This window comes from Lagopus leucura, unplaced genomic scaffold, assembly GCF_019238085.1.
Source record: "Lagopus leucura isolate 7727_CA_CO unplaced genomic scaffold, USGS_WTPT01 Super-Scaffold_100015, whole genome shotgun sequence".
Classification (NCBI taxonomy): Eukaryota; Metazoa; Chordata; class Aves; order Galliformes; family Phasianidae; genus Lagopus; species Lagopus leucura.
Genome location: NW_024962269.1, coordinates 3072659 through 3100332, shown reverse-complemented (window position 1 = coordinate 3100332; position 27674 = coordinate 3072659). Strand labels below are relative to the sequence as shown.

Sequence of the window (27674 nt, the reverse complement as noted above, 5' to 3'; positions counted from 1 at the left end):
GTTCTTTACCTGTGATGGTAATTATCTCGGTGTATAGCTGAGTGGAAGAGGCAGTTGAATGGCAATAGAATCTATCAGCTGTACAGATAGCAGCTTCTGACAGTTTTTAATCTGTCTTAATGTGGTATTGCCCTAAGCTGGTTAAACATCTGAAATAATCAAAATGCTAAGACAGACTTGAATACTCTGAGGTGAGCTTTCTTTTATGTGCTTACGGATACAGAGATCTCTTTCTCTTTAGGAAAAGAACAAAGCAGGTGATGTAAAAACAGATGCAGAAAAGACTCCCACAGACAAAAAACGAGAGCGGAGAAAGAAAAAGCTTCGTAAACGTATAAAGCTCAGGGAAAAGGAAAAACGGCAAAAACTTCTTGAAAAGATGAAACCAGAACAAAACATGAAGCTCAGCAAAAAAGCTGCTGCAGCAAAATTGAAAAAGCTTACAAAAGAAGGCAAAGCATCACTACTCAAGGTATGGTGCTCTCAAATATCCCTGCATCATTTCATTTTCACTAGCTGTGGACCTCTAAAATCTGCAGGATAATGTTTAGCATACTTACAGGGAGAAGTTTCTTTCCTGTTCTTCTTTGTATAATTGCATCTACAGTCCCTTTGGATATCTTGGACCCAAATAGTGTGTGTGCTTGCCTGCCCAGAGCTTGTTACATAGTTTATGTTTGAGCAAATACGTCAGGTAAATATGACCTTTCAGAAGTCAATTAATTAGTTACAGATGATATGTGATTTCTTTTAAAGAACCGATAAATATGATGATGCTGTTTATATATTTCTGGGCTATAACGATTTGTCTGTTGACAGGATGAAGGAAAAGATAAGGCCGTGAAGTCATCCCAAGCCTTCTTCTCCCAATTACAAGATCAAGTGAGAATGCAAATCAAAGATGCAAACAAATTGAAGAAGAAACAAAAAAAGCAGAAAGACATCTCTGTCCATAAGCTTAAATTATAATTGACTTTTTTATATGTACTAGGTCTGTATATATCAGTACATACAGAAACAGCGTTTGTATTCTAATGCTGAATTGGAATGGTTATTAGTCTTTGTACATCATTAAAATGTTCTGGGAAGGCCTAAACTGTGATAAAGACATGTTCCTCTATTTTTTTTTATTTATTTTTTTTCATTCCAGAACAAAAACTTGGTGACATCAGCCACATCCATAACTATGTTTGTGATGTGACTTACAGGTGCCAGCTGTAAGCTATTGCTTTTTCTATACTTTTCTTTTTCTTTTAATTTAGTAGAGATGTAACAGTGTTTATTATAGCTTAAATTTTCAACCTGTAGTCTAGGGATGCTCTGTAATTGAATCTCTTTCTGTTTTGAGCAACTTAAGGCCACTTCAGGATATAAAAGTTTCCTTGAAGAGCGACTGCCTCTACCCTTACCCACTCTTGTCAGTAATGAAAGGATTGCTTCCCTTCAAAACCAGATAGCAAACAAGTGGTTAGCTACTGAAGATGTATATTAACATAGCTCTTTTTAACACAAGTTATTTGCTTTATTCATCTTAACTCTGCCTCAGCTGTGCTGCTCCTGCACAGTCGCAAGTGGACTCCTCCAGGAGCAGACTACTCTCTGAGGAGGGAGGAATGTGAAGCAGGGAGGCCATAGCTGCTTTTAAGGCAGCACCCACTATTGTTCTTACAGCGCTTTGACCAAGGTAGAGCTATGTCGGCAGTGCTGGGAAGCGTAAGCCCCACGTGACTCGCTCGGAGCTCTCGCGGGCGTTGTTCAGCCTTAGCCCCGCCGGGATTTCCCGGCTGCGGGCCGTGCCTTTCGCGCTGCCGCTCCGCGCTCAGCTGCCCGTGCCTGCCGTCCGCTCTGCTCGGCGCTGCGCTGCACGACCTGCCGGCGGGCGGCTCCGGGCCTGGGCGCGGGCGGCCGTTGGGCCTCAGGTGGCGATGCGGCGCTTGAGCGCGGCGCGGGGACTCTGGGCGGGTTCGGCGGGGCCGTGAGGGCGCCGGAGGAGTGCGGGGAGTGCTGCGGGCCGGATGGGTCGTGCAAAGGCAGTAGTCGCCAATGCCGCGGGAAGGCTCTGAAGTTCCATCATGTCCGAATCCAGGTCTTCAGGAAGGAGAAAAGCCCAGATCGCTTTGTCACCGAGTGCAAAGAAGAAAAAGAAAGAAGCGGCGAGGAAAACGAAAGATAAAGGAACGCCCTCTATACCTCCGCAGTCCTGCTCTATTATTTCGTTATTCAACAACGCGCCTCCTGCTAAAGTTAGCTGTCCCGTGTGTGGGCAGCTGGTGCCGAGGTACGGGATAAACCAGCACGTGGACCGGCTGTGTCGAAGCAGCTGTGCCGGCCTGGGTGCTGCTGCTGCTGGTGGTGATGGGGGTGCGGCGCTCGGCACCACACAGAGTCTGCCAGGCACACCTGTGAGCGGTAATTCCAGCCCGTATTGCTCGGAGCCCTCGCATCTGGGGACAAGTCCTTCCCAAAGCAGAGTGCTGAAAACAGAAGGCAGGGCAGTGCAGCACGTTAGTCCTTATTTTAGCAGTCGGGGTCCAGCCGGTGATGCTTACACTGAGCCCCTGGAGCAAACGGTTAAAGTCGTTTCTTTGGGAAGCTTGTCATCTAAACTGTCCAGAAGACGTCGCATCCAGAGGGGAAAACAGATCGTGTATAAGGAGATGGACTCCTCGCCTCCAGCTGCTCACAGCATGTGTGGCAGTGCTGCAGCACTGGATGGCAGTGCTGATGACATCTGTGCTGGGAGTAGTTCTCAGAAAGAAAATGAGCTTGTTCAGAGGGTGCACCAGGAGCAAAATCCCTTGGAAGAGTTTGAATTTCAAACTGAAATAGACGAATATAATAAGGGAGATGTTACAGATGTTGTTCAGGCATCGTTACCGGCTGATAGAGTGCTGTTTGGTGCAAGGAACTCCAGAGCGGGAAGTAGATCTAAAGGCGTGGTGCTCAGTCCCAGTAATTCTCAAACACCTCTGGCTGTTGGTACCTCAGCAGGGCTGGTCAGCAGTTCAGAGGTTGAGGCACAGCCTCGTGCTCAGCGTGTTCCGTCTTCAGAGATGGAAGTGGACTGTGGTACGCAAAGCTGCTTTAATGACAGTGATGAACAAGTACTTCCTGTGGAAGTTCTTGAAGACTTTAATTATGAGTTTAATCATAACTTAGCAGAAACTGTGGAAAAGGTGGATTCTCAAAATTCCGTTGGTGATATTTTAAATAAAATAAATGAGGTTAGCTCTTCTAGTCACCCATATTACCTCCGAAACTTTTTAATGGTGTTGCGAGCAGTGTTGGAGAATGAAGATGATCTGAGACTCTTTGATGAGCAAGATATGAACGTTATTACTCAGTTCTGCCAATTATCAGGTATCTGTCTGTTTTTATATTATCATGCTGTCTTTTGTAGAGAGAACTGTTTCATAGTTTTGAGTGAAGAGCACTGTACCAACAGGCAATTCAGCTTGTTAAACTTAATGGAAGAAAGTCCTTTTTCTCAGGAGACATGTCCCTCCAGAAGCTTCCTGCAGGTAAACTTATCAAATGCTGCTTTAATGGACTGTAATAATAAACAGGGAAGAGATGGGTGAAGTAAGGAGAGAATTTAAAGTATGTGTATATGATTGTGCACATTTCTGTAGCTTAACTTGCAAAATACCTTTTTTTAATAGAATCTTAAGTCAACTTTCTTCAGCATTTAACTTCAATTCACAGGAATAGTTATCAGTTAGCACTGTGTTTTGCTTTTTTGGTTTCTTTTGTAGTGAAACACTGAAGTTTTTATGAATAATACACATGGAAATTCTGCAGAATGTGGTTACAAAGAGGTCTGTGCTGTGCACACAGACCTTGAAAAAAGTAGTTCTGAAATGGTGTGTTTCTGAGCTCTGGTTCTGCGTGTTTCCAGGTGACTTTTATGCTTGGTTTGAATACATAGTTATCCCAATTATGTAATGATTTTGAATGCTAACTGCTAATTACCAGTCATTTTCTTGCAAGTCTCGTGGTGCTTTTAACTCTCATTAGCCATAATATTTGAGATTTAAACCCACCATTTAAATGTTGCTTGAATCCTACACGGAAGGTTTTACTGTAAAAAGGGCGGAATTTAACCCGAGTTAAAACTATCCCTCCAAATTTACATGTATGTTCTTAATTTGTCATAAGTTGTAATTAAGAATGGATTTACCAGTATTTCTGCTAACTTGGGGCATCAAAATAGAAATAAGTTTCTATTAACCAGAAGAATACTCATCTTAGAGTATTGAAGCCATAGCTGTCTATGTTGCTGTCGGCTACTGTGGTAACACACAGATACCTGACAAAATATTTGTATGCTTATGCTCTTATGAGCTGTGTGCATCTGAGCTGAACGTGCAGAACTGCCAAAATGTTGCATGCGTATCTGCTGGTAGAAAATCAGTTGGAAAGCATTCTGCACTTAGCGATGTGTTGTGTTAGGTCAGCTTGGTTTAGCTAGTAGTCTGTGGAGTGTGTCACGCTGAAGAAGACTAGTATTTCGAAACTGACACGCATCTTGCTGTTCTTCCTCTCTAGAGATTATATTTAGGTTAGATATCAGGAAAAACTTCTTCACAGAAGGAGTTGTTGAGCACTGGAATAGGCTCCCCAAGGATGTGGAGTCACCGTCCCTGGGTGTGTTCAAAAACTGTTTGGATGTGGTGCTCAGGGACATGACTTAGCAGAGGGTTGTTAGAGCTGGGGTGGTACGGTAAGGTTGTGGTTGGACTTGATGATCTTTAAGGTCTTTTCCAACCTGAGCAATTCCCTCCTATTCACTTTTTTCCTGCACTAGCATACTGTCTTTAGACCAGCTGTTTCTCCATTTTCTGTCTTACTGCAGACTGGAAGAAAACTTTCTTAATTATTTAGAGCTCTGTGTTCTTTAATGTTTGTTTCTAAAAAGTCCTAACAACACTGTAGATTGACACCACAGGACATTAGAAAAGAGAGTATCAAGGCTGTAACTTATGACTAACAACTATGTGAAATTTTTCCAAGCCCAGTTGGAGGCTTTCAACAAAGTTATTGCTAATGCCTTTTGTAGATGTGGAGAATAGCAGCGTGATGTTGGGTTAGTGCATATGATGTTACAAAGTTTTAGTACAGAGTGCTGGGTGGCAAAAATGAAGACATGTTTGCTCATGCTTTTTAGGAAAAATAGAGCCCTGATGAGTAGTCTCAGTTCCTTTATTTAAAAAAAAAAAAGTAAACACATCTGTTTCTTTATGGAGCACTTAAGCTGTGGTCAGGCAGCCTGCAGAAAAGGTCTTCTGGTCTTACATTAAGCAGCTGGAAGACCATATTAGTGTTATTTCATCTGTCCTAGTGGAAAAGTCAGCTGAGTTAACTCCAACCACGTAAAGAGATGATTCTTAAGAAAGGGTGAAGAAACTTCAGGGGAGGAAGTAGACCTCTACACTTTGGCATTTCTACAGTGATTGCTTCCTTACAATCAAATTATTTTAGATTGTATTGTAATAATGAAATGCAGTAACACTGAGCACTTAAAATGCTGACGTAAGTTGAGACTATCTTAAGTAAGATGAGATGATAACATAGGACTTTATTTATCAGGAGTCAGGAAAGGCCACTCGGCAAGGGATGGTGAGCCAGCAGCACAAGAAACGTGGTTGGAAAGCATTAAGTCAATAGAGAATGAATTCTGGACAAGTGATGCAACACTTTTTACCTTCAAGAAACCTTGGACAGAATGAATAGTTCAGGTAGATGGGATGTTTGTTCCACATTCGTAGTTTCTACCCAAGCAAGCGTTGCTTCTTGGTTATCATAACAAGAAAAAGTGCATACACTTTTTAAATTGTTATTTGTTATTCATTTTTATTTTATATTTGTTATTCAAATCCTTTAGAAAGAAAACAGTCCTCACATGCCTTTCCTGAAAATTTCCCACACGCCGATTTAGGTCAGATTCCATGGTGGAGAAAGGATGTCAGTGTGTTACTCAACTCTTTTCTTCCAGATTTGAAAAATGGGGAGATAACCTTACAGAGAAAATAACGAGCTGAGGTGTCTGAATGTAGTTATGTCAGTGAACTGAGCCTGGAAACACTCTATTAACAAAAAGGCTGAAGAAGTCTGCGTGAGGACAAGAGAACAGTTAAATAAGCATGTAAAAATCAATTCTTATTTCTTAAACATATCTATGTCTGGTAGTGTTTCAGTGTCTGTTTTTGTTAAGGATCAGTTTCAGTTCAGCAGCAGCAGACAGGGATAAGCAAATTGATGAGGGGTGACAAGTGAGGTAGGTATTTAAAAGGGTGCTGAAGGTAATAACAGTGACTAGGCTTTTTTCTGCTAAGATGTTATAAGTTTTTATTTGGTTGAATTTCAGCATAGTTAGTGAATTCAGAGTATCTTTTAAAGTTGCTTTAAGTGAAATCTTCCCTGATAAAACATCAAAGAGTATTTTGGTTGTTGGTTTTGGTTTTTTTTTTTTTTTACTCCTTATCTTCAGTTGATGTACTAGTAAAGCTTATGTACATTTGGTAAAGATAAGAGTCTGAAGACAGATACACTGAGATGTATTGTGTGATTCTGAAATCACTCCACAACTTCTTTTGTTCCTCCATCATCAGATGGTTAGTTATTGAGTGAGTGTTAAAGAAAGCAGAAGATCTATTTAATATCACACAGCTTGAAGAATAAAGTTGCCTTTTCCTAGACAACAAACCATTCCTTAAAGGGTAAGCATTGCCAAAATACATTGTGGCAATGTTCATTACCTATCAAATACTTTGTGATAATTACTGTTATCTTACCAAGTTTGTCTTAAGGGTGCAGGCAGGTTTAAAATGTGTTTTAGAGGACATCTGCATTTAAGTTCTTTTTGTAGGTGAGGTATGCATAGCATCAGGTTCTAGAATTTAATTTTCTTGTTTTGCTTCCTTGTTTCAACTACAATTTGCAGTTGGTGGGCAGAAGTTATATGTGAGACTTTTTCAACGTAAGCTGAACTGGTTAAAAGTGAACAAAATTGAGTATGAAGAGATAGCTAAGGATTTGTCACCAATAATTGAAGAACTGGTTGAAGCCAGATTTTTGCAAACAGGTATGGCCTGCATTGGTAAGTATTCAAAGTATTAGAAGTAAAATATGGAGTTGTGGCACGTTAGCATTTAATGCTCTACGTGTTTGTCCTTCCCATGAGAATTAGAAGAGCACAATAACTAAAGGTTTTGGGTCCATGAGCCCTGTGTTATATTGCATTAATAATGAAAACAGTGCATAGGAGATAGTAGGGAGAGATGAATAAATGTTAGTGTCATTGATGCACCTGTAGGCCTTACTTGCCTTCATCAGCCTCATCTTACACCCTGAGCTGTGCATCATCTGCATGTTGGTCCAGGAGCTCCAGTTGGTATCTCTCAGTAGTGCCAGGAGCTGTCTTACAGGTGTACCTGCCTTCATCTCTGTCAAGGTTTGCTGGGTGGACCTCTAACCAGTGCTTCAGTTGTTTGTTTCCAGTCTCACCTACAGCCATTTACTGTGGATGGGACTCAGACTTAAACTGTAGGCTTGTTTCTAACCCAATGTCTGGCTCGTCTTTTAGATGAACCATCATTATGTCTTTCTTGGGGCTGCCAGTAGAGACTGTTACCAGGACTTTTGATCTGCCCATTCTCTCAATAATGGTGGGGCTGCACAGGGGGATGGTGAAGGCACTGCCCATGCTGTGATCACCCTTGATTCCTGGCTAACTGCTCCCTGTGGAGCAGCCCTGCTCATGCTTCTCCCTGGCAGTCCATTTGATTTTTTGCACTGGGCAAACGGTTTCAATCATCAGGAAGACTGAGGCTCTTTCTGAACAGCAGATTTTGTGACCTAGCAAAATTTCCTTGTGTTTGCTTTGCTTTACCAAGGGATTTTTTTCTGATTATTCCATTCCTTCGTACTGGACCTTTGAAAATAATGAAGTTCAAGCTGGACTGGGTAGCATCAGTAATATATTTTTGAAGAATCTAAATCATTAAATTGGGTTATATCAGTGTGCTATACTTTGAACTGTTGCTTGAGTGTGCATGTATAACAAACGTATGTGGATTGTTTTATTTCTAGAATCTGAGCTGGAAGACCTGTGTGAAGGTTTGGATTTGCTTTCTGCCCCTGAACTAAAATCTTTAGCAAAGATCTTTCACTTGCCAAATCCAAATGGTCAGAAACAACAACTTGTGGATGATTTCCTGAGGTTGGCAAAACAACGTTCCATCTTCAGCAGGAATCAGGCTGGTATTGGGACTGTTATTTTAAAAAGGTACCTCTTAAGCTGTTTAAATCTGCAGTTAAGTTTTGCAAGCAGATGCATGTTATCTTTTGAAGAACTAAATCAACATGCCTTTTGATGAGAGTTCAGTAAATTCAAATATAATAATAATTAAAAAAAGGCAGTATTAAATATTGATTCACAGTTTACTGACTTATAATTTCTTGATCAAACAGAAGAGGAAGAATCAGACCCCTTTTAAAACAGCGCCGTGCTTTTCTGCTCTGGGCACTATTATCCCTTTCTTTTTTTTTTTGTTTACTTAAACTATATGAAGGAAGGTTAAGAAAAAATGCGTTCAGGAAATGGAAAAGAACTTGGTAAACTTAGATTCTAAAAATGTCCCCTACCCTTCTCCAAGAAAAAAAGGCTGTTAGTTACTTGCTTAATTGTATCAGCTTTGGGAAGGTACTGCCTTTCTCTGTAGTCAACAGCTAAAATACTAGTTGCTCTCTAAGGTTAGAGGAAATCTTGTATAAATCTGTGCTGCCCTGTGAACAGAAATCTTATCTTGTATGAAATGACTTTATGATGATTCTAAACCACAGGATCTAAAATTGTGATCTTTAAATGCTGCCCTAACAGCTAACCACATCTTGATGCATGTTGGCAACACTTGGTGTAGCAACAGGAGTGGTTGCGCTCAAAGGGCAGTTAGTTCCAATTCTGTTCTTCCTGGGGTTTGGTCCTTGCGCTTTTTTTTTAGTTAAAGCATTTTCACTTTAGGTTGTGGATTCTGTGTTGTTTCTCAAGGGGCTTTTTGGGGGAAAAATTGCAAGAGTGGTTATGCACGGAACAGGCTTCCCAGGGCAGTGGTCACAGCCCTAAGCTCCTGGAGTTCCAGGAGCATTTGGATACAGCTCTCAGGCATAGGGTTTGAATTTTGGCTGGTCCTGTGTGGAGCCAGGACTTGTTGGATTTGTGGGTCCCCTCTGGCTCAGGATATTCTTTGAAAGTGGAGGTTAAACATTAGATTGTGTGAGAATAAAACAATTCTCATAATGTATTTGAATATTCAAATATTTATTAGTGATGGGGGAAGGTGATTTGTATAATCACTTCACTTGTTCTTCCAGGGCAAAGGATCTGGCGGGAAGATCAGTCAGAATATGTAAAGGCCCTCGAGCTGTCTTTTCTCGAATCCTGCTGCTATTTTCCCTGTCTGAATCAGTGGAGGATGAAGAAGCTGGCAGTGCTGGTCAAGGGCAGCTCTTCACAGTTCTGATGGTAAACATGGGACGTATGGTGTTCCCCAGTTATGCTGTGAATAGGAAAACACAAGTCTTCCAGGACAGAGAGGATCTTATCAGGTAGGGGGAGCTTTGGCAATTTGGAAGTCTGTTTTCTTCTACAGAAGCCTTACTACAGTACTTACGTAGGCAGATAAGATACTTTTGTAGAACTGCAGATGTGAATAAGTAGAATTGCACTTTTGCAGTGATCTAAGATGCTTTTCTGTGTCTATGTTAGACTTGTAATTCACAATAGCTTGTACACTGAACTAGAATAGAATATTAACTTGCTTAATGGTCATCTGCTGGTGAAAGTTGTGTCTGACATTGCTGTGATGATTATTAGAAAAAATCCTGAACAAAACTAGAAATATGTTCCCTGGTTTTATAAGTACTTCAAAATGTAACATGTGCATCTCTGCTGATTGTACAAGATTAAGAATAAAGTCGACTGCATGGTTCAGTAGCTTTGGAGACTGGAAGGGAATTTTTAGAAAGTATTGTATGAAGGAACAGATCTATTTTAATTATAAATGCTTCTTGATTCTAAAGCAGTAATTATGTTTTTGTTCCCTTAGGTATGCAAATGCTGCTCACCTGTCAAACGATATAGCCACTGCAATGGTAAATGGGAACTGGGAAGAAGCTCATCATCTGTATGTGTGTGCAAAAGAAACTTGGAACAGTCTGAAAGATCACCCCTCTTTGAGGTAGTAAACTGGAAACTGCTGTTCATATGTGACTGTTAGGTGCATTGTCTTAATTTTTGTTTGGAGGGAGGCTGTTAAACTCATTCAAGCCTAATAAAATTAAGGATCTTGAATGTTCTTGAAAGCTCTGAACTTCCTGCTGTTTGTTTAGCTTTTAAGTGCTATATATGAAAAGGCTTTGTTTTTTTCCTAAAGCCTTGGGAATGAATCGGTAGCATGGATAAGGCACTCAGACATTTCTGTTCTACATGCCAGTGTGGGAGAACAAGAGCCTTATTTTTCCCTTGTCATAGTTTGGTTTTATGGCTTTTAGGCCAGTAACAATCAGCAGAGTTGAAAATTCACTGTGAACAAAAGAATGTTGCAAAGGTTATGGGAAAACATACTGGGTTACTCATATGTCGAAGCTTCCAAGTGTGTGTCATTCAGGAAACATAACTAAAGATCTGAGAACTGAAGTAATGTGGACTATTTTTGAGGCATCCTTCATTAGTTATTATTTTAATTATTTTGATTTCTGGCTTAATGATGCACAGAAAGTTTAAGCATTAAATTTGACGTATTCATTGTCAATACAACTGATTTAAGCTGGTATTCATAGAGAGTGATGTGGAGGTCAGTTCTGTTTCACACTATGGCAGTGTGAAATTTTGTGAAGTATTTGAATAACTCAGTAATTTCTTGGAACATAGAGGTGCCTGCACAGAGGAAGTCCTTGTTACAGCCTTTCCCTTTTGTTCAGCTGAGTTTCTGAGGTGATCCTTCTGACTTCAGAGAACAAGATGGCAGTAAGGAAGCATGATGTAATAGCCTATTATTTTGGATCTCATGCAGAAGTTGTTAATTAATGATTCCTCTTCTCTGGGATCAAAAAATGTGACACAAATGCAGCTTACTGGCCCTACCTAGCTTACGTTTGGGTTCTTGACTTTGTACCTGTAATACTCGGTTCATACATAAGACATTTCATGTTTTGAATGCTTTAGTTCTTATTTTTGTTAGAGTGTTTTAAGATGAATTAAAATTGTTCTCCTGAGCTCCTCTCACCTTTCAGCAATCACAGAGTTCTACCCGAGTATCTGCGACATTTCACAGTTGGCTGGAAATACACAAGGATACTTTCTCAAGGTGTTGAAATTTTGCAGAGACTTCACATGTATGAGGTAAAGTGGTGAAGTGAACAGCAAAACATTTTGAATGTAGCATTATACATTGGTTTGTATTTCTGATGTGGATGGCAAGTGGTGATGTTTGCCATAGCTTCCTACACTTCTCGTAACGTTACTTTCAAGTATACGGTGTCTCTTTTTTTTGCTGCTGTAGAAGCTATTAGAAGAAACCCAGATTTTAAAAATTGCTTTTATGTATGCTTATGCTTTAGAGATTTCCCATGTGCAGTGTGCTGTAGTGCTGTTTCTGAGACATTACTTCGTTATTTGAAGGTACATGTGTTTCACTAGTTTGGTTATTACCTTTAAAAATGAAAAATCTTGGAAGAGAAGTCTTTTGTGGAATCTCTGGCCTCTTCACTTGAGGTATCAAGTTCTCCAAAGGCCTCTGATTTATTTGATACAGCAAAACAGATTACTCAAAAAAAGGCTTTGCCTATTTTACTTGGGTTGGCTAACTTACATGTTTACATAGAAATAGAGTTCCTAAATTATACCCAGGCAACTGAATACTTGGGTGCAGAAGTAAAAATATTGTTTGAATTGTTCTAAGTTTTTATAGTACCCAATTAGAAAGAAAAATGATAAGCAAATTATATAATGGAACTTCAGCTTGGTTTTCTGACTTTGCTAATGAAGACCCGCTTCCGTTGCTGCAGGCAGCAGTGCAGGAGCTGCAGGCGCTTTTGGCTCAGGACGTGTATTGTACCGACAGCAGGGGGCGCTGGTGGGATCGCCTCGCTCTGAATTTACATCAGCACTTGAAAAAAACCCCGCAGGTAACTTTCCAGCTGAGTGCTGTATGACTGCAAGCACTGCAGGTGCTGGGTGGAAACATTTGAAAAGTATATTGTTTTGTGAAAGGCATAGCTGGGTGGGCTCTTCTGAAAATGCAGATGTTAGAAATCCCAGTTTCTGCATGTTTTCTGTTGCATTAGATTATGAAATTGTTATAAGGAAATACTGCCATAAGTTGTCTAGTTTCTGCATCGTCTCTTCTGCATCTTGTAATTTCACATCAGGCTTTTCCAAATTTCAAATTGGAAATTGTATAGAAGAAGAGTTAGTCTTGGCTCCTCATTTATACGTTAGGACAAAATGCCTTTCCCAAGTCACAGATGAGTAAATCAGAATCATAATGTGAGTGCATTTTTAAAATTTCCAACTTAGTCCTGGATTATCTTCGGTGCAGTTGTGCATTTGTCTAAAATGTGTTCCAGGTCTGCATTCTTGCACAGCTGATCTGGTCCTTCAGTTTCCATATTAAGTACTGTGAAGAAACTGGCTTAAAAGTGTTAAACTGATTTGCTCAAGTGTTAAGTTTTTTTTCTGGTCACTTACTTAGAATTTGAACTTACTCAGTCTTACATTGATAGAGCAAATGGAGAATAATTCCTTCTCAGCACACCCAGACTTTGAATATAGAGGCCTTCTGATGCAAAATAAGATGATAAAACTTTATTACAGACATATGAAACCTGGCCCTATCTTACATGCTGGGTTTTCATATTCGTATACTCCCTGAATCAGTTAGTCCTTCGGGCTTGGTAAGGGCAGACAGATGTGTGTTAGTCTTTCTAAGTTAGTGCTTGTTATGTGGCTCTTTGCCAGGCCGTTGACTGCATTAGGAATGGACTGGCTGACCCGTTTGTACGGACGGGGCACCGTCTCGCTCTCTACCTGCGGGCTCTACGCATCAGGGACTCACCAAGCTGCAGGCAGCTCAGATGCCTTTTTCATGATTTGCCAGGCATAACTGTGGAGGATGTGACACACGTGAGTAAAGATACTGGGTACTTCTGAAACACCCAGCTCCATAAGCCTTTACTGTTCTGACAAGAAGTGATTTGGGAGGCTGTCAGCATCAGCTGTTCACCAACGGCTTACTCATGCTGTAGGAAAGTGAATATAAATGTGTTTCTGAAACAAAAATGTACAAAATACTTTTGTACAAATCTTACCAGATATAAACCCCAAGAATTTACCACTTAACACCCTCAGAACTTCTCTGATGGAAGTCAGAGTCTGAGCAAGAAGTCTGGGTATTACTGCTTATGTGTTCAGGCATTCTGTATTTGAGAAAAAGTTATTGGATGTTGCGAGCATAAGGTTAATGGCACAAGAAAATGCAAGGGTTTATTTTTCACTAATATACACAATGCAGCTATGCTATATAATAGACTTTCATCATATTGGAGCATTTCTTTTTTTTACTGTTGCAAAGAAATCAGGGCACTTCACGCCCTGATCTGGAAGTCTGGGATGCTACACAGAATACACTCAGGTGGAGACAGAGAGCTGCTCCTCCATCTGGACTGTCACAAGTCCATGGGACTGCATGGGCTTCATCCTAGCGTGCTGAGGGAGCTGGCAGGGCCAATTACCGAGCTGCTCTTGGCCATCTACCAGCACTCCTGGTTAACTGGAGAGGTCCCAGAGGATTGGAGGCTTGCCAACGTGACTTTCATCTACAAGAAGGGCCATAAGGAGGATCTGGGGAATTACAGGCCTGTCAGCCTGACCTCAGTACCAGGGAAAGTTATGGAGCAAATCATCTTGGGTGACATCACATGACATGTGCATAGGTGATGTCTGGGGGATCAGGCCCAGCCAACACAGGTTCATGAAAGGCAGGTTGTGCTTGACCAACCTCATCTCTTTCTATGACTGGGTGACTAAACTGGTAAACAAGGGAAAGGCTGTTGATGTAGTCTACCTAGACACTTCAGCAAAGCCTTTGGCATGGTCTCTCACAGTATTCTCCTGGGGAAGCTGGCTGCCCGTGACCTGGATAAGTATACCCTTCTTTGGGTAAGGAACTGGCTAGAGGGCCGTGCCCAGAGGGTAGTGGTCAGTGGAGTTAAGTCCAGCTGGCAACCTGTTACAAGTGGTGTCCCCCAGGGGTTGGTACTGGGACCCATCTTGTTTAATATCTATTGATTACCTAAATCAGGGGATTGAGTGCACCCTCAGTAAGTTTGCAGATGACATCAAGCTGGGAGGTAGTGTCGATCTGCCTGAGGGTAGGGAGGCTCTTCAAAGAGATTTAGATAAGCTGGATCACTAGGCTGAGGTGAATGGAATGAGGTTCAACAAGGCCAAGTGCTGAGTCCTGCTCTGTAGCCACAACAACCCCATGCAGCACTCTAGGCTTGGGGATGAGGGGCTGGATGACTGTGAAGAAGAAAGGAACCTGTGGGTGTTGGTTGATGCTTGGCTGAACATGAGCCAACAGTGTGCCCAGGTGGCCAAGAGGGCCAACAGCATCCTGGCCTGCATTAGAAATAGTGTGGCCAGCAGGAGCAGGGAGGTGATCATCCCCCTGTATTCAGCACTGGTGAGGCCGCACCTCGAGTGCTGTGTTCAGTTTTGGGCCCCTCACTTCAAGAAAGAGGCCCTGGAGCGTGTCCAGAAAAGGGAAACAAAGTGGTGAGAGGTCTGGAGCACAAATCCTATGAGGAGCAGCTGAGGGAGCTGGGATCGTTCAGTCTGGAGAAGAGGAGGCTCAGAGGAGACCTCATGGCGTTCTGCAACTTCCTGAAGGAAGGCTGTGATGAGGAGGGGTTTGGCCTTTTCTCCCAGGCAACAAACAGGATCCGAGGAAATGGACGCAAGTTGTACCAGAGGAGGTTTAGGTTGGACATGAGGAAAAGCTTTTTCTCTCAGAAAGTGGAATGGCTGCCCAGGGAGGTGGTGGAGTCGCCATCCCTGGCAGCTTTCAAGAGGCGTCTGGATGAGGAGCTATGAGATATGGGTTGGTAATGGGAGGGTGGTTGGACTTAGATGATCTTGTAGGGCCTTTCCAACCTTGTGATTCTGTGATCTGTGTCCAGACAGTCAGAGCAGAGCACCTTTCTCCCTCAGCATACCTCCCTATAGCCCTGCTCATCTCAGGCCAGAATTTGTTATTGTCCATATTCTTTCTTCCTGGTTTTGCAGATGGAAACAGTAACAGTTCAGCATTTGGGGGAGAATTTCTTTTTTTTTTTTTTTTCTTAAAAATTTGTCAGTTTATAAAAACTGATTTGCTTTGAACGGAATGGCTTTTGGGGAATAACCAGTTAAATATTTTATGTAGTTCCTTCCAAAAGCCAATCTAGTTCTGGTTTAAAAAAAAAAAAAGAAAATTTGTGATGCTGGAAAGTAACGAGTTGGTTTAATATTTTCAGGTTACAATCAAGGGAAAGATGTGTCCTCAAACAGGAGTGGGAAAATCTGTGTTTCTAATGGAGGATATCAGTGATGAAGAAGAAGGAGGCAAAGACTGCAGTGTATCCACAGTCATGTGCTCAGTTGAGGAGCTTGCATTAACTCATTACAGACAGAATGGTTTTGATCAGGGTAACAGTAACTCTTTTTTATAGTAAGATAACTATGGGAGCAAAGAACCAATTTACTAAGCAATTTAGGTAATTAATTAGACATGTTTTTTGTCTGATTGTGTTCCTTCCTCAAAATGTTCTCTGTGTTTTCCTGCTGACCTTTCTGGTCTGTGAACTTCATATGAAATTGTTGTAGAAGTTAATAATGTTTCCATTTTTGTGATTGAAATACTTGTATTTTAAAATTTTGCTTTTCAGGTATTCATGGAGAGGGTTCAACGTTTATTACACTGTATGGTATTCTAATGTGGGATATCATTTTCATGGATGGCATACCTGATGTCTTCAGAAATTCCTATCAGGTATTTTTGAAAGGCTGTGTTAGTTCCTTCAGCCATATTGTTGTAGGCTCTGTAGCCGTGTTAGCACTCTCATCCTGGACTGTATTCACATTTCATTCTGAGGGACTTTTCAGACAAGGCTTGGCAGTACTTGTTGTGTGCTGCTGTGTGGGGCTCGTTGCTGAAGGGCTTCTCAGTGGCAGAGTGGCATGTGAGCCTGCACCGACTGTCAGATGGGGTGGGATTCATTGGGTGAAAAGCAGCTGTCCTGTATCTGATCTCACTGGTTGAAGTGTTCTTTATAACCAGTGGTAGAACTTGTATTCCATTTTATAATTCATGTTTGAAGATGACACGTTCCATTAAAAATACATTTTCAATATATTTTCTTCAATTACTTTTAAAGGGGAATGCATTTTCCTTTAACTTCAGGTTTCAGATTTGTGAGTGCCCACCTCCATCTGCCCTGCCCTGCCTTACCTATCATCTCCTTTCGTATCTAATTAGCGGGCACTGGAAATATCTTTTTGTAAGTGGGGGAGCTGGAGCTAAAGTGATGTGAAAATGTAGCAAACTGATGGTTTTTATTAGGCCAGTAGGGTTAAACTCAAGCCTATGGCTGCGTGAGTCTCTCAAAGCTGAAACGCAACTTGTTTTTTGATTTGGGTTGACCTGTGTTCCTCAAAATGTCTTTTTCAAGTTGCTTTCTGTTTGTGTATGACCAAGTCTGTATGGGGTTAAGTAAGGTTAAGTGTTTGCAGGGTAAGCAGACCAAGCTGATTGGTCTTGGAAGGTTGAGGTGGGACATAAGGGAATTTGCAGGCTCACAGCAGCCTTGATCAGGATTCCAAATCCCAACTGGGAGTTAGCTGAGCACAAGCCCTTTATTTTCTATGTATTAATGGGATTTTTTACTGGAGTTCAAAAAAAAAAAACAAAACACCACCACAGCAGCATGGGCTGAGATGGGGCCGGTGTTTGCTGCACTGTCATCAACTGTTTGTTGTAATATACAATTTTTTCCCTATTAAATTGAGGAGGATGCATTTGAATTACATTGTCTGTAAACGAAGTGGTAGTTCAGATGGAGAACAGTATAAAGTAGGGCATTGTCATTCTTGGAGTTGCTGCTTTGCCAGCAGATCCTCAGCACTGTGTTTACCTTCTCATGCAGATGTTCCCCCTGGATTTGTACACTGACTGCTTCTATGAGAACAGGAGGGATGCCATTGAGGCCAGGCTCCAGCAGCTTCACGGAGCTTCTTTGGAGACTCTGGCAAACTTGATTGCTGACATCTGGACCACGCAGGAGGGAAAAGCAGCAGCACTGGTTAGCTGGGGACTTTTTAGTTCCCTCCAGCAGGTTCAGGTAAATAATTCTTGTCCAGGATGGGTGTTCTGTTTTATTAAGCTCCCACACAGCTTCCGAATGCTCAGGAAATTAGTAAGGTTGACCTGAGGCACTAAGAAAACAAATTCCTTCGTCTTTGATGGTGAGGGGGGAACTGAGTGCGGACTTCAGCACAGTTTTCACTAATGCTAAGAAGTGCTGTTACCCTTTACAGAAATGGTCACTTTTCCTACAACAATCATTAGGAACACAGAGGGAAAATGGCTGTATTTAACTGGCCATCAAATATTCTTGTGGGAATTGAGAAATGGTTGTACAGTAAAGTGAAATGGTCAACTGTGTGACTTCTCTTACAGAGCCTTGTCTCTTGCCTTGGAGGAACGTTTCTGAGTGGTGTTTTTAGGCGACTTTCCAAAGATCTGCGCCACTGCAGAGGGGGGCTTCCTGATCTGGTGGTGTGGAGTACTCACAGTAATCACTTCAAGGTACGCTGGGAGACAGGTAGATGATGGCAGTGGTGCTCAGTAGATCCTGCCTTTTAGATATTACAACTTCCACTTGTCAGTCTATATAAACTGTATTTTCCTGTTGTGGTGGAGCTAAACCTGCTGCTCCTCTAATCAGCAGCTGTATGGCAAATGGTCAATGATTGTTTACCTGATGTTTTATTACATCTTTTGGTGTTGCTTTAATGGATGTAATAAACACCAGCAGGAGATGGCTAGGTAGTGTTGCAGAATAGGTCCTTTAGGTGAAAATTACAGTAAAGCAACTGTTATTCAATTGGCCATACAGATTCTCACTGCTGTTCACAAGGGGTGCTAAAGTCACCACTCAAAAATACATAGGACAACTACAGAACTCTGTTACAAAACAGATGGAGTAAACAGTCATGGTTTGCATCTTGTGTTGTGGAGGAATAGCGCTAGAAGACTGTTGGGTGCCTTAGCTGGAGCATCTTGTTATGCCTTTATAAAGCACAGCTGAATAACAAAAGTTCTCTGAAGCAGCTGCTGTACTTTATGTTGCAGTCTGTTGAAGCTGGAACTGTGATACTGGTGATGAGTGGCAGTTAAGGTTGGTAAGGGACCAGTTTTTAATCACTTAGGACCAGTTCCTCTGACTGTAGTTGGGTGGATAATTACTATATTAAATTCCAGTCTCTTTTAGTCAAGCTTTTTTAGGGATATTAATCATTCAGCACCTACTGGTCTTCCATTGTGTTCAGTCTGTATTATTTTTGTTGCAAATAGCCATAAAGGAAAGAGGTATTCTCTTAGCCTATGAAATGAACTGTTTTTCATTTCTTTCACACATACATGCACACAACTCATCATCCCCATTTCCTTGTAGCTCGTAGAAGTGAAAGGCCCCAACGATCGCCTGTCCCACAAGCAGATGATCTGGCTGAGCGAGCTGAAGAAGCTGGGGGCTGCTGTAGAAGTCTGTCACGTACAAGCAGTTGGAGCTAAAAGTAAACGGCTCAGTTGACAAAAGGTGTCTTAACCACATGGGTAACTTGGTTGTTTCTAAGGATGTGGTGGGCCATACACTACTGTTACTGCTTCTTCTAAGTGTTTTCTTCTGAATTCTGGCTTCTTAGTGCACAAAACATTCTAAAGAATAGTCTGAGAAAACTGTCACTTGTGTTCAGTAGAATAAAGCATTTTCTTCTATACACATTTCATAACTGATTCTGTGGAGGGCAATTGAGGGCCTCTGTCCAGTCCAGACAAACAGCTGCAGGTGCTTTTTGTACCATTGAGAACATTCTCTATCATGAACAATGTGGGCAGCAAAGCCTGGTGATTCCCACATTGCATTCATTACCTTCCCTTCAGCTCCTTTCCAGGACCAGCATGGTTTTATAACTGTCTCCACACTGTATCATCTATTTCAATTTTTCATTGTATTTTTCATGTAAAATACAGAGCCAGGCGTTGGTCGCATTGCTTGAGGCATAAAACATGTTTATAAATGTTTCAGTTTGCTGCTGTATCTGACTGAGTGACAGGATCATTTGCTCAGTAACTCCTGTCTGAAATAGCTCTGCTACCTACAAAAATGGGCCATGATGGTTTGGGTAGTAGACAGGAGTTGAGAAGTGCCACCAGGCATTCTGCTTACCATGCAAACAGCAAATGCTTTAATAATAGAATATACTGAGAAATTAATATCAGCTGCACACCTTTTTTTTTCCTCTTAATCAGTCATCTTTCTTCAGCACAGCATCCCTGCTTTTCTTGGAGAAAAAAGCCAAATAGCCCCCCCTGTTTTGTTGTTGGAGGAAGTGAAAGAAAAGCACCTGAAATTCACTCTGGAAAGGTATGAATTTTATTTAGTCTAATTTACTTCACATTCACAAGTCAGCATCAGGATGTTATAATCTTCCTGGCACTGCTACTTTACTCAGTAAATCATTATCAGGCACAAGGGTTTTAGTTTCAATTGAAATAGCAAACTCTACACCATCACAGCAACAGCATTAGAACCCTACTGCCTAGAGCCACTTGAGGTACAGATTTCTGTCTCTTCCACTGGAGGCTGCAAATGTTAGAAATTTTTGGTTTTAATGTTTCTTTCCATCTGAGTGTAAGCCAAAACCTTTGACCCACTTGCTACATCTTCATTCCGAGTACAAGGCAGTCAATAGTGACGTGGTATTGCCAGCATGTGCACACACACACACACACAGGTGCAGGCCTGGGTTTACATGTAACACACTTTTCAATGAGTTTCTGGAATGAAAGGAATTTCTTTGATTTTTGGCAGTAAAAATGGGGAATAACGTTGTCCTACCACAGTGACCTCTACCTAGCAGTAATCAGTGACACCACAGGTACACTTAAATCTTACCAACCTGCAATTTGTGTTTCACCCCCTGCAAGGTTTACAGTGTAGTTACAAAAAATAATGATTATAACAGCTGGTACCAGCCAAAATAGTGCACTTTTCTTTTACAAGAAACAGACAAAAATAGGAGCTTCTCGGTAGCTTTTCTACTCTTGAAACAACCAAATGCCATCAACAGTTTTGTTTTAAAATGGTGAACAGAAATAGTAATTTGAGAACGTGTATACATATACACACACACATTCTATACACACTTGTATGTTGATTTTGTACACAGAAGTACTTGCACACCAAAACTGCTTCTGAAAGCTATTAGAAATGTTCAGAGCAGTCCCTGCTGATGATAAGGCAACTGTGTAGAGTGGAGAGTATTTTGAAATTAGCTTTTAGTACCTGTGTTTCAAAAGCAAATTTAAAGAAGGAAAAAAAAAAAAAGCTGTAGAACTTACTGAGAGGGAAGAACCAACAGTCACAGGTGCTCTCAGTCTGCAAACACAAGGCAGCAGGCAGGCTCCTCTCCTCCCTCCATCCTTTCCATGCAAGTTGGGGATGTCCGTGTGCTCGTCTCCTCAGCCTCTGCCTGCCTAACTCTCCTGCTAACTGCTTATTAAGCAAGTCTGTTATTTTTTAACATCCCCTCCCCTATTATATATGTATAGTTATATGTATATCTATATACATATACATACACATATAGACTACAAAGACCATCTGCAGCATCTGTACCCACTGTTGAACTGAAAGGTAAAAATTTTTTAAGTCTCATTACAGTCAACCTCATTTGTTTAAACATAGCACCCATTTTTCCCCAACAGGCATGGGAATACTGTGTGTTGCATTCTACCAGCTCCCTGTTTGAGTAATTATTTTTTTTTTAATACATTCTAGGTTCTTTTAAGCCAAACAGGTTACACCTTTAAGGGAAAAAAAAAAAAAAAAAAAAAAAAAAAAGGAAAAGACACCATAGTTCTAATTGTAATTTAAGGAGAAAAAAAAAAAAAGAGGAAAAACTGTTACCAAAATACCCCCACACACATGGGTTGAGGTCTTTACATCAAGTATCAGGCCAGGGAAAACAGTAAGCTAGTTCAAAAAAACCATTACAAAAGCAAAATAAGAGTCATTTGAGTAATGAATCAGTTGGCTGACTGCTCCAGCAAGCTTGCAATTAAAAACAGCTTGTTTGGGGACCATATAACATGCTCAGACTGTCTTGCAGCATAATTAGGCAACTGAGGTGAATGCACATTTTTCCCCTCCCAGGGAGCTGAGCAGAAGCAATCTGACATGATGTCATAAGCCCCCACCTGCCCCACACACAGCTTCTTTGCATAAGGGTGGGGGGAAGTGCTGGTTAGTTAAAAAAGGAAGTTTATTTTTCCTTTTCCTCCCACACCTCAGCTCACCTTTAAAACAAGTCCACTCGTCCCTGGCAAACCAAGCAGTGTGAGAACCCAGTGTGCCACTGCTCCTCACAGCTTTGCACTTCACGTCATTTGTAGCCTGGTGAAAATGGGGACCTGTGTGCAGCAGGCTCAGCTAGCACTGTGCTGGCACCTGTAAGGCCACTCTTAAATAAATACTTGAGCCATCATAGACATCCAAAACCCTTGTTACTTTGATTTAGGCTGCATGGAAGACCAGTGTGGTTTTACACAGAAATAAACAACTCCAAATCTCCCTGCTCCCCTCCCTGTTTGTTTGCTTTTTTTTTAAACGCTCTACAGGCTGCATATGATCTAAAACTTCTTTTTTTCTAGTAACTGGGAACAGCTTGATCCAAGGCCTTCAGAGCCTTACCTGGTCAGTAAGGCTCAGCATTGCTTTAGTAGCTTTTGCATTTTACAGAGATCAGGTACTATAAGACTCACTGTTAAGAGAACGTATTCCACAGAAGTATTCTCTTGTCCTCCACCCATGCCTTCACTTCAGATAATGATGCACTCTACTGCCCTCCCACCCCCATCTCTTGTTTGTTTCATGCAGCATCCAGCAGAGAGTGACAAGGCAAAGGTTTAAGAGCTGTGCTTGTCCACTGCATTGTCCACGGGGGCTACTAGTAGGTAAAAAAGAAGGCACTGCTGATCACTCTTCTCCCAGCATCAGCACCCCTCACAGATGCAGCCTCTCACAGCCCAGCCTCTGTTCCAAAATGCGTTAGGGCTGAAGTGTGCCGCAGCCTGGAACTGGGTGTGAGGGATCTGTGCATGACAGTGCTGAATATCAGAGGTGCTGAGAAAAGGAGAGGCTCTCATGAGACTTAAAAAAAATGGGCTTAACCTTTGAGAGGAACAACCTATTGTCTCCTGAGCTATAGCCTTCTCTTATTTCCACAAAAGGAAAGGGGAAGGCAGAGGAAGGAACCAGAACTTACCTTAACAATCTGCTGTAAAAAAAAGGGGAGGGGGGGGAGCAGGTAGCTGCATTAGAGTAAATCTTGCTACGTTTTCCTCCTGTTTAAAGGCACTTCTAAAGCTACTACATTATCTATGTACAGTAAATGGTTTAAGGTTAACAGTGCATTGTCCTGAAGTTGATTCCTATAGCCTAATGGCAAGCTCATGACAAAGAGCAAAAATCTGATTGCTGATGGATGCATTCTGGGGAGAAAGGAAAAGGAACACCTCCTCCATGGATGCACACTACATTAACACATATGAAAGGTGATCCAGTCACAGGACATCAGTATCTGTGTACACATGTTTTCTGCCTGGAAAGTAAATCTGAGGGAAGAGTTTGTGCTCAGAGTTCAGTCGTTACCAAGTGAACACAAGCTATCTGGGAAAATAGGTATTTCAAACAACCCTCATTAACAACCACACCAAACCAGCAGTTAGCATCGGCATTCATTAGAAATGCTCCATCTCATATAAAGAGTTGAACCCCCCAAACACAGAAAGAAGTAGGGACCAGAAACCAGACAAGACATGGATGAGAACTACTGAGGACAAAATTGTGCGATTTGAAGCCTGACTCGCTTTGCTTTTAAATATTTGTGCAAAACTTACGTAATGTTTGTATATAAAAATTATTACAGCTTTCAAGGCTGCCTTTAGCAGTGTTAAATTAGAAAAGACAAAACAATATGCTATAGCCTCCCTGGATCTATAGGCCATCACATCATCTTAGTCTTCATTCGCAAGCGTCTCAGTGGATAGCCAGATTTTGGCACCACTCAAGAATTTGCTTAAAGGCGTTCCCAGAATGCTCCGTCTGCATAGGTTCCCTACAGGTGAAAATGGGAAAGAGGAGGAGAGAAAGTCTGGGGCCCCAGAGGAGTCGTTTAAGCCATTTGCTCTGAAGTACATCCTGCCTTGATCCAGTTCTGAGCAGTTACCTTGCAAAGGAGAGTTGCTTTTGCACTGCCGAAGGCTCCGGTTTAACATGTCTATTTCATCTGCCAGCAAAGAGACTTTATGGAAAGCAGCAATGAAGCCACCGTGATTAATCTGGGCCTCGGGAACCCAGCGGAAGTAGCACAGTTTCCAGAGTTTTATTTGTGTTCCAGAGATATGGGGCAGAATTACGCCGTGCAAATCAACAGGCTTTGCAAACCAGTCTCTGAAGTACTGTTCCATACTGTTACTCTGACTCTCTGTTTGCTGTAAGAAGTCTGGTTTCAGTTTCAGTATCAGAGAGTTTCTTCTTGGAAGGAACTCCTGCTCACTGATGATTCCATTTTTCAATGCTGGGGGGACACCTCGCAGTGTCGAGCTGTAGTTTTTCTGCAGAGAATAAATACTGGTCATTTTCCAGCTTTACCCTCACTGCAACAGCAGATTTCCCTGAGCAATTGCAGGTATTAACCAGCTAAACCATGTGACCTTCAAACAGTTCTGCACTTAGGAGCCACTGCACGGCTCACAGACCAAATGGAGCCGCTTGAGGCCTTCAGAAAGAAATACTTAGGTTTACAAGGCTTAGCAAAACAACAAATGATTGTAGTAATCAGCACTCACAAATGACAACTCTAGGGAACAGAAAGTGTGTCGCTGCTTTTCCACAGGTGGAAAAATGCAGCTGCTGGCAGTGAGCTGAGGTGCATCAGGGAATGCCCTGGAACACAGGCACAGTCTTGTGTATTGAAAGCCCTGTGTGTACCTTTTCTTTAGGCCGTGAAGGTAAGAGAAGCCTTAGCACTCCTAGTGCTAAGTGACAGTGTAAAACATCACGTAACTATACGTTTTTGACTTACAGTTAAGCACAAACAGTCCATTCACAAACAGAAGTCACCAAAGTTACCTTTGAGCGCTTGAAACTTTTCACTGCTCCGTTCTGCACACATGGTGAGCTTTTCCCAATGTACAAAGGGTTGTGAAAGAGCAGGCGATCCCTGCTTGTAAACTGAAGAGACCAGTCCCAAACACAAGGAAATCTGAGGCCCTTCTCATCACCCAGCTGAATATTTTTGCTTATAGCAAATTCCTGCAAGAAGAAACATTTGGGCATATTACAAATCAAACATCTTCCACAAATCTGAACCATAGTAGTGTGTAATAACCAGGTGAGGAGGCATAGCTGAGAGGTGGCTGCAGATCAAACCAGTGCAGCAAGACAGCCTGCTGCTGGAGCACACAGCTGTGCCCTGCTTTTCACTTACGCAGCAGAGATGCAGGACTAATGCTTACTTAGCAAAAAGCACTTCTCAGTAGTATGAAATCGTTCACTATTAAAACAATTCATATTCTGAGAATACACAAATGGTTTTTCAACGTTCTACTTCTTTGTGAGGTTGTTCCCTACAGCTTTAATGGGAAGCTGCCTAACAAAACTCACTCGTGCTTAATTTTTATCAGCCATCAAATATCATCTACACAGAGTTCTCATAAAATCTAGTTTTCAAAAATAAATTCAAGTGCTCAGTTTCCTAAATATCTTGAAATAAACATTCACTGTGCATTACTATTTTGCACTCGCACATCCTTTTCCAACTTTTTATATTGCTTAAATAATTATGTCAGTGGACTTCAAAGTTTGCCTGAAATGTGAAATTCTATAATTGCCTGTCATTCTGCAATTCCAGACATAAATACACGTTTCTTAGTGGAGCAGAAATAATCACGTACAATAGGAAAACTACGTAGAAAAGAAGAAATTCAATAGACTTTCTTCCAGAACACTCTTACTGCCTTTGCAAAGCTCACCTGAAAGGACTTTTGACCATATTAACCCAGGGAGTATTTTGCACCAAACAAGAGTGTGACACTTTGGAAAACACAAAGGAGCACCACTTGCTTTAGATGATGCAGCTGAAAAGGGGCTGGAACACTTTAATACTCACAGTGCTTTCCTTTACTCGTTGATGAGGACAGTTGAAAAGGAAAGTGCCAAACAAGGAGATACGTGCACTGTCATACAGTATCGTCAAGTACATTTCAGAAAACTCAAAGGCTGCTGGGTACTGTTCTAGCAGCTGCCAAACACAGTCGAGAAACATCAAGAACAAAGGGGACTGGGAAGAGAAATGGAATTTAATTAGATCTCACATGGCAACTATTGATAAACAGCATTTCTCTACCCTGGATAGCAACTCATTTTCTCTGACATAAGTTTCATGAAATTTCATGAAAAGTATGGATGATATTTTTACTTTCAGACTTTTTTTGTGAGTAAATGTTTAAGGCAGTACAGTTATCAGATACAAATAAAGTCACTTTTACCTCTTTGTCAGATCTCTTTAAGTGGTTACACCTATCTAAAAACTGATATCCTGCCATGACCCATTCCTTCTGTATCAAGCTTTGAAATCCAACAATCGTTCGAAAGTAGGGATCCAGCATGACTTGAACGAGAGAAGCAACAAGACAGCTCAGGTCCCGTCCCTCTTCCTCTGTGAATCACACAGAATGTATGAAATACATGAGGTGCACATTCACACACACAGATACAAAGTAATATCACAAAGAGCATAAGGAGGCAACTGGGTTTAGTTTTGGATTTCTTTTAAATTTAACATAATTTATAATTATAAAAATATGTATCTTTACATTTATTTCGTGTTGTGGCTTTGTGCAGTTATTTCAGTTTCAAAAATAAGAGCTACCTTTTTTATTTTTAATTTGTTTTAACCAAGACTCATCCCATATTGATGGTTCCTGCCGCATATGCAGCTAGCAATGCATTCACAAAGAACCAAAGCATCCCAGGGAAAGCCTGGTACTTACAAAACACGCTGTGCAGGAGGGTAATCGTGTTGAGGGAAAGCTTTAACATGTATTCTACCCTGAAGCAGTTCTTACAAAGCTAATAAACCAAGGTTGACAAGCATGATACACAAGCTGAACACGTCTTGTAAAAATGACAGAAATTACAATGTTTCTGAACTAGAAAGCAGAAAGTTTTTCAGAGAGTTTTCTTCTAGAATGTCTGTTTGCACTGACATTGGTTGCTCTTGTGTAACTGAAGTGCCACGAGCTGGTAAATGAGCCCTCTGAATTACAGTGGTGTTGCTTACGCAAGGAATTTTAGCCCAGCTTACACAGTACAAAGTCCACCCTGCAGTTCTGATGCTACCATATCATTATCAGAGCAAAAACAAGAAGGCTCAAAGTGAAATTCCCCTTTGATTCTATGGACTACACTACAGTCCAGAAACATAATAAAATTATCTTCCATTCCAGGTCCTCAAACGCTTAAAATATTTAGAACTGATGTGTTTATCACTTATAAAGATTATAGTTTATTTTAAGAAATTGTGTTTGTGTACATTACACCGTTCATGCTAAGAATTACAGGCATGGCTGTATTACCTTGTAGAACTACAGAAACGTGCTTACACTCCATCATGTATACGAGCTCAGCAGAATGCTTAAGAAATGATCTAGACAGGGAAAGAAAGTGATATCGCAATTAATATTATAGTTTCACACTCTTAAAAAATATTAGTCCTACCTATATTTCCCTAATTTGTTAATTACAATAGCAAATCCTTCAACCGATTCACTTCTTTCTTACACTGTGCAAGTCTTCCACATCTCATGAGCCATTTTATTAATGATACAAACCTGATATACTCTAACCAGCGAGTATTTTCCAGTGAGGACAGCCACTTCTCTTCTGTTTCTTCGAAGGGCTCTGCAACAAGGAAAGCAGTAATGCTGCAGAACAACTATCTATTCTCTTATGTCTATTAGAATTGCAGTTCAAGGAAACGACCACCTCAGAAGGACAGCTCAGCTTACCGTTAACACACAGCTGTTTGAGTTTGATGTGCGCAGCCTGGATTTCCTGGATGCTGGGGAGACACTTGTCCAGATCAGATTTGTAGACGTCACTTCTCAGGGGATGGCTTCGAGTTATTGCATTACAAATCCTTAAAGAAGTAAAAATAAAAAATTTTATTTAATTACTGGGGAGACAGAGAGAGACAGAGAGAGACAGAGAGAGACAGAGAGAGACAG

At 41.3% G+C, this 27674-nt stretch overlaps 3 protein-coding genes across 5 annotated transcripts in view; 2 read left to right on the top strand and 1 right to left on the bottom strand.

Moving 5' to 3' along the window:
• Positions 1 to 1120, top strand: part of MPHOSPH10 (M-phase phosphoprotein 10) — a 44720-nt gene extending 43600 nt beyond the window's left edge. For both annotated transcript variants that reach the window (XM_042875940.1, XM_042875939.1), the window contains 2 exons: positions 242 to 472; positions 820 to 1120. In XM_042875940.1, coding sequence (XP_042731874.1) covers positions 242 to 472; positions 820 to 969 — 381 coding nt within the window. In that variant the 3' untranslated portion in view covers positions 970 to 1120. The remainder of the gene's footprint in view (positions 1 to 241; positions 473 to 819) is intronic.
• Positions 1121 to 1964: 844 nt separating this feature from the next.
• FAN1 (FANCD2 and FANCI associated nuclease 1) lies at positions 1965 to 19097 on the top strand. 2 transcript variants are annotated; one of them, XM_042875930.1, is made up of 13 exons: positions 1965 to 3360; positions 6944 to 7084; positions 8092 to 8287; positions 9373 to 9606; positions 10107 to 10238; positions 11293 to 11401; positions 12067 to 12186; positions 13019 to 13183; positions 15577 to 15748; positions 15988 to 16091; positions 17245 to 17439; positions 17778 to 17906; positions 18775 to 19097. In XM_042875930.1, the coding sequence occupies exons 1-13, from the start codon at positions 2073 to 2075 to the stop codon at positions 18910 to 18912; spliced, it is 3123 nt and encodes a 1040-aa protein (XP_042731864.1). In that variant the 5' UTR covers positions 1965 to 2072; the 3' UTR covers positions 18913 to 19097. The 2 variants fall into 2 exon arrangements, with proteins under 2 accessions (XP_042731864.1, XP_042731863.1); XM_042875929.1 differs by having other exon boundaries at positions 6944 to 7099.
• Positions 19098 to 19732: 635 nt separating this feature from the next.
• The window catches only part of MTMR10 (myotubularin related protein 10), a 37387-nt gene continuing 29445 nt past the window's right edge, over positions 19733 to 27674 (bottom strand). The window contains exons 10-16 of the mRNA XM_042875931.1: positions 27456 to 27586; positions 27279 to 27348; positions 27024 to 27094; positions 25935 to 26104; positions 25556 to 25726; positions 24517 to 24699; positions 19733 to 23999 (exon numbers count right to left, since the gene is read on the bottom strand). Of these exons, the coding sequence (XP_042731865.1) occupies positions 23400 to 23999; positions 24517 to 24699; positions 25556 to 25726; positions 25935 to 26104; positions 27024 to 27094; positions 27279 to 27348; positions 27456 to 27586 (1396 nt within the window). The 3' untranslated portion in view covers positions 19733 to 23399. The remainder of the gene's footprint in view (positions 24000 to 24516; positions 24700 to 25555; positions 25727 to 25934; positions 26105 to 27023; positions 27095 to 27278; positions 27349 to 27455; positions 27587 to 27674) is intronic.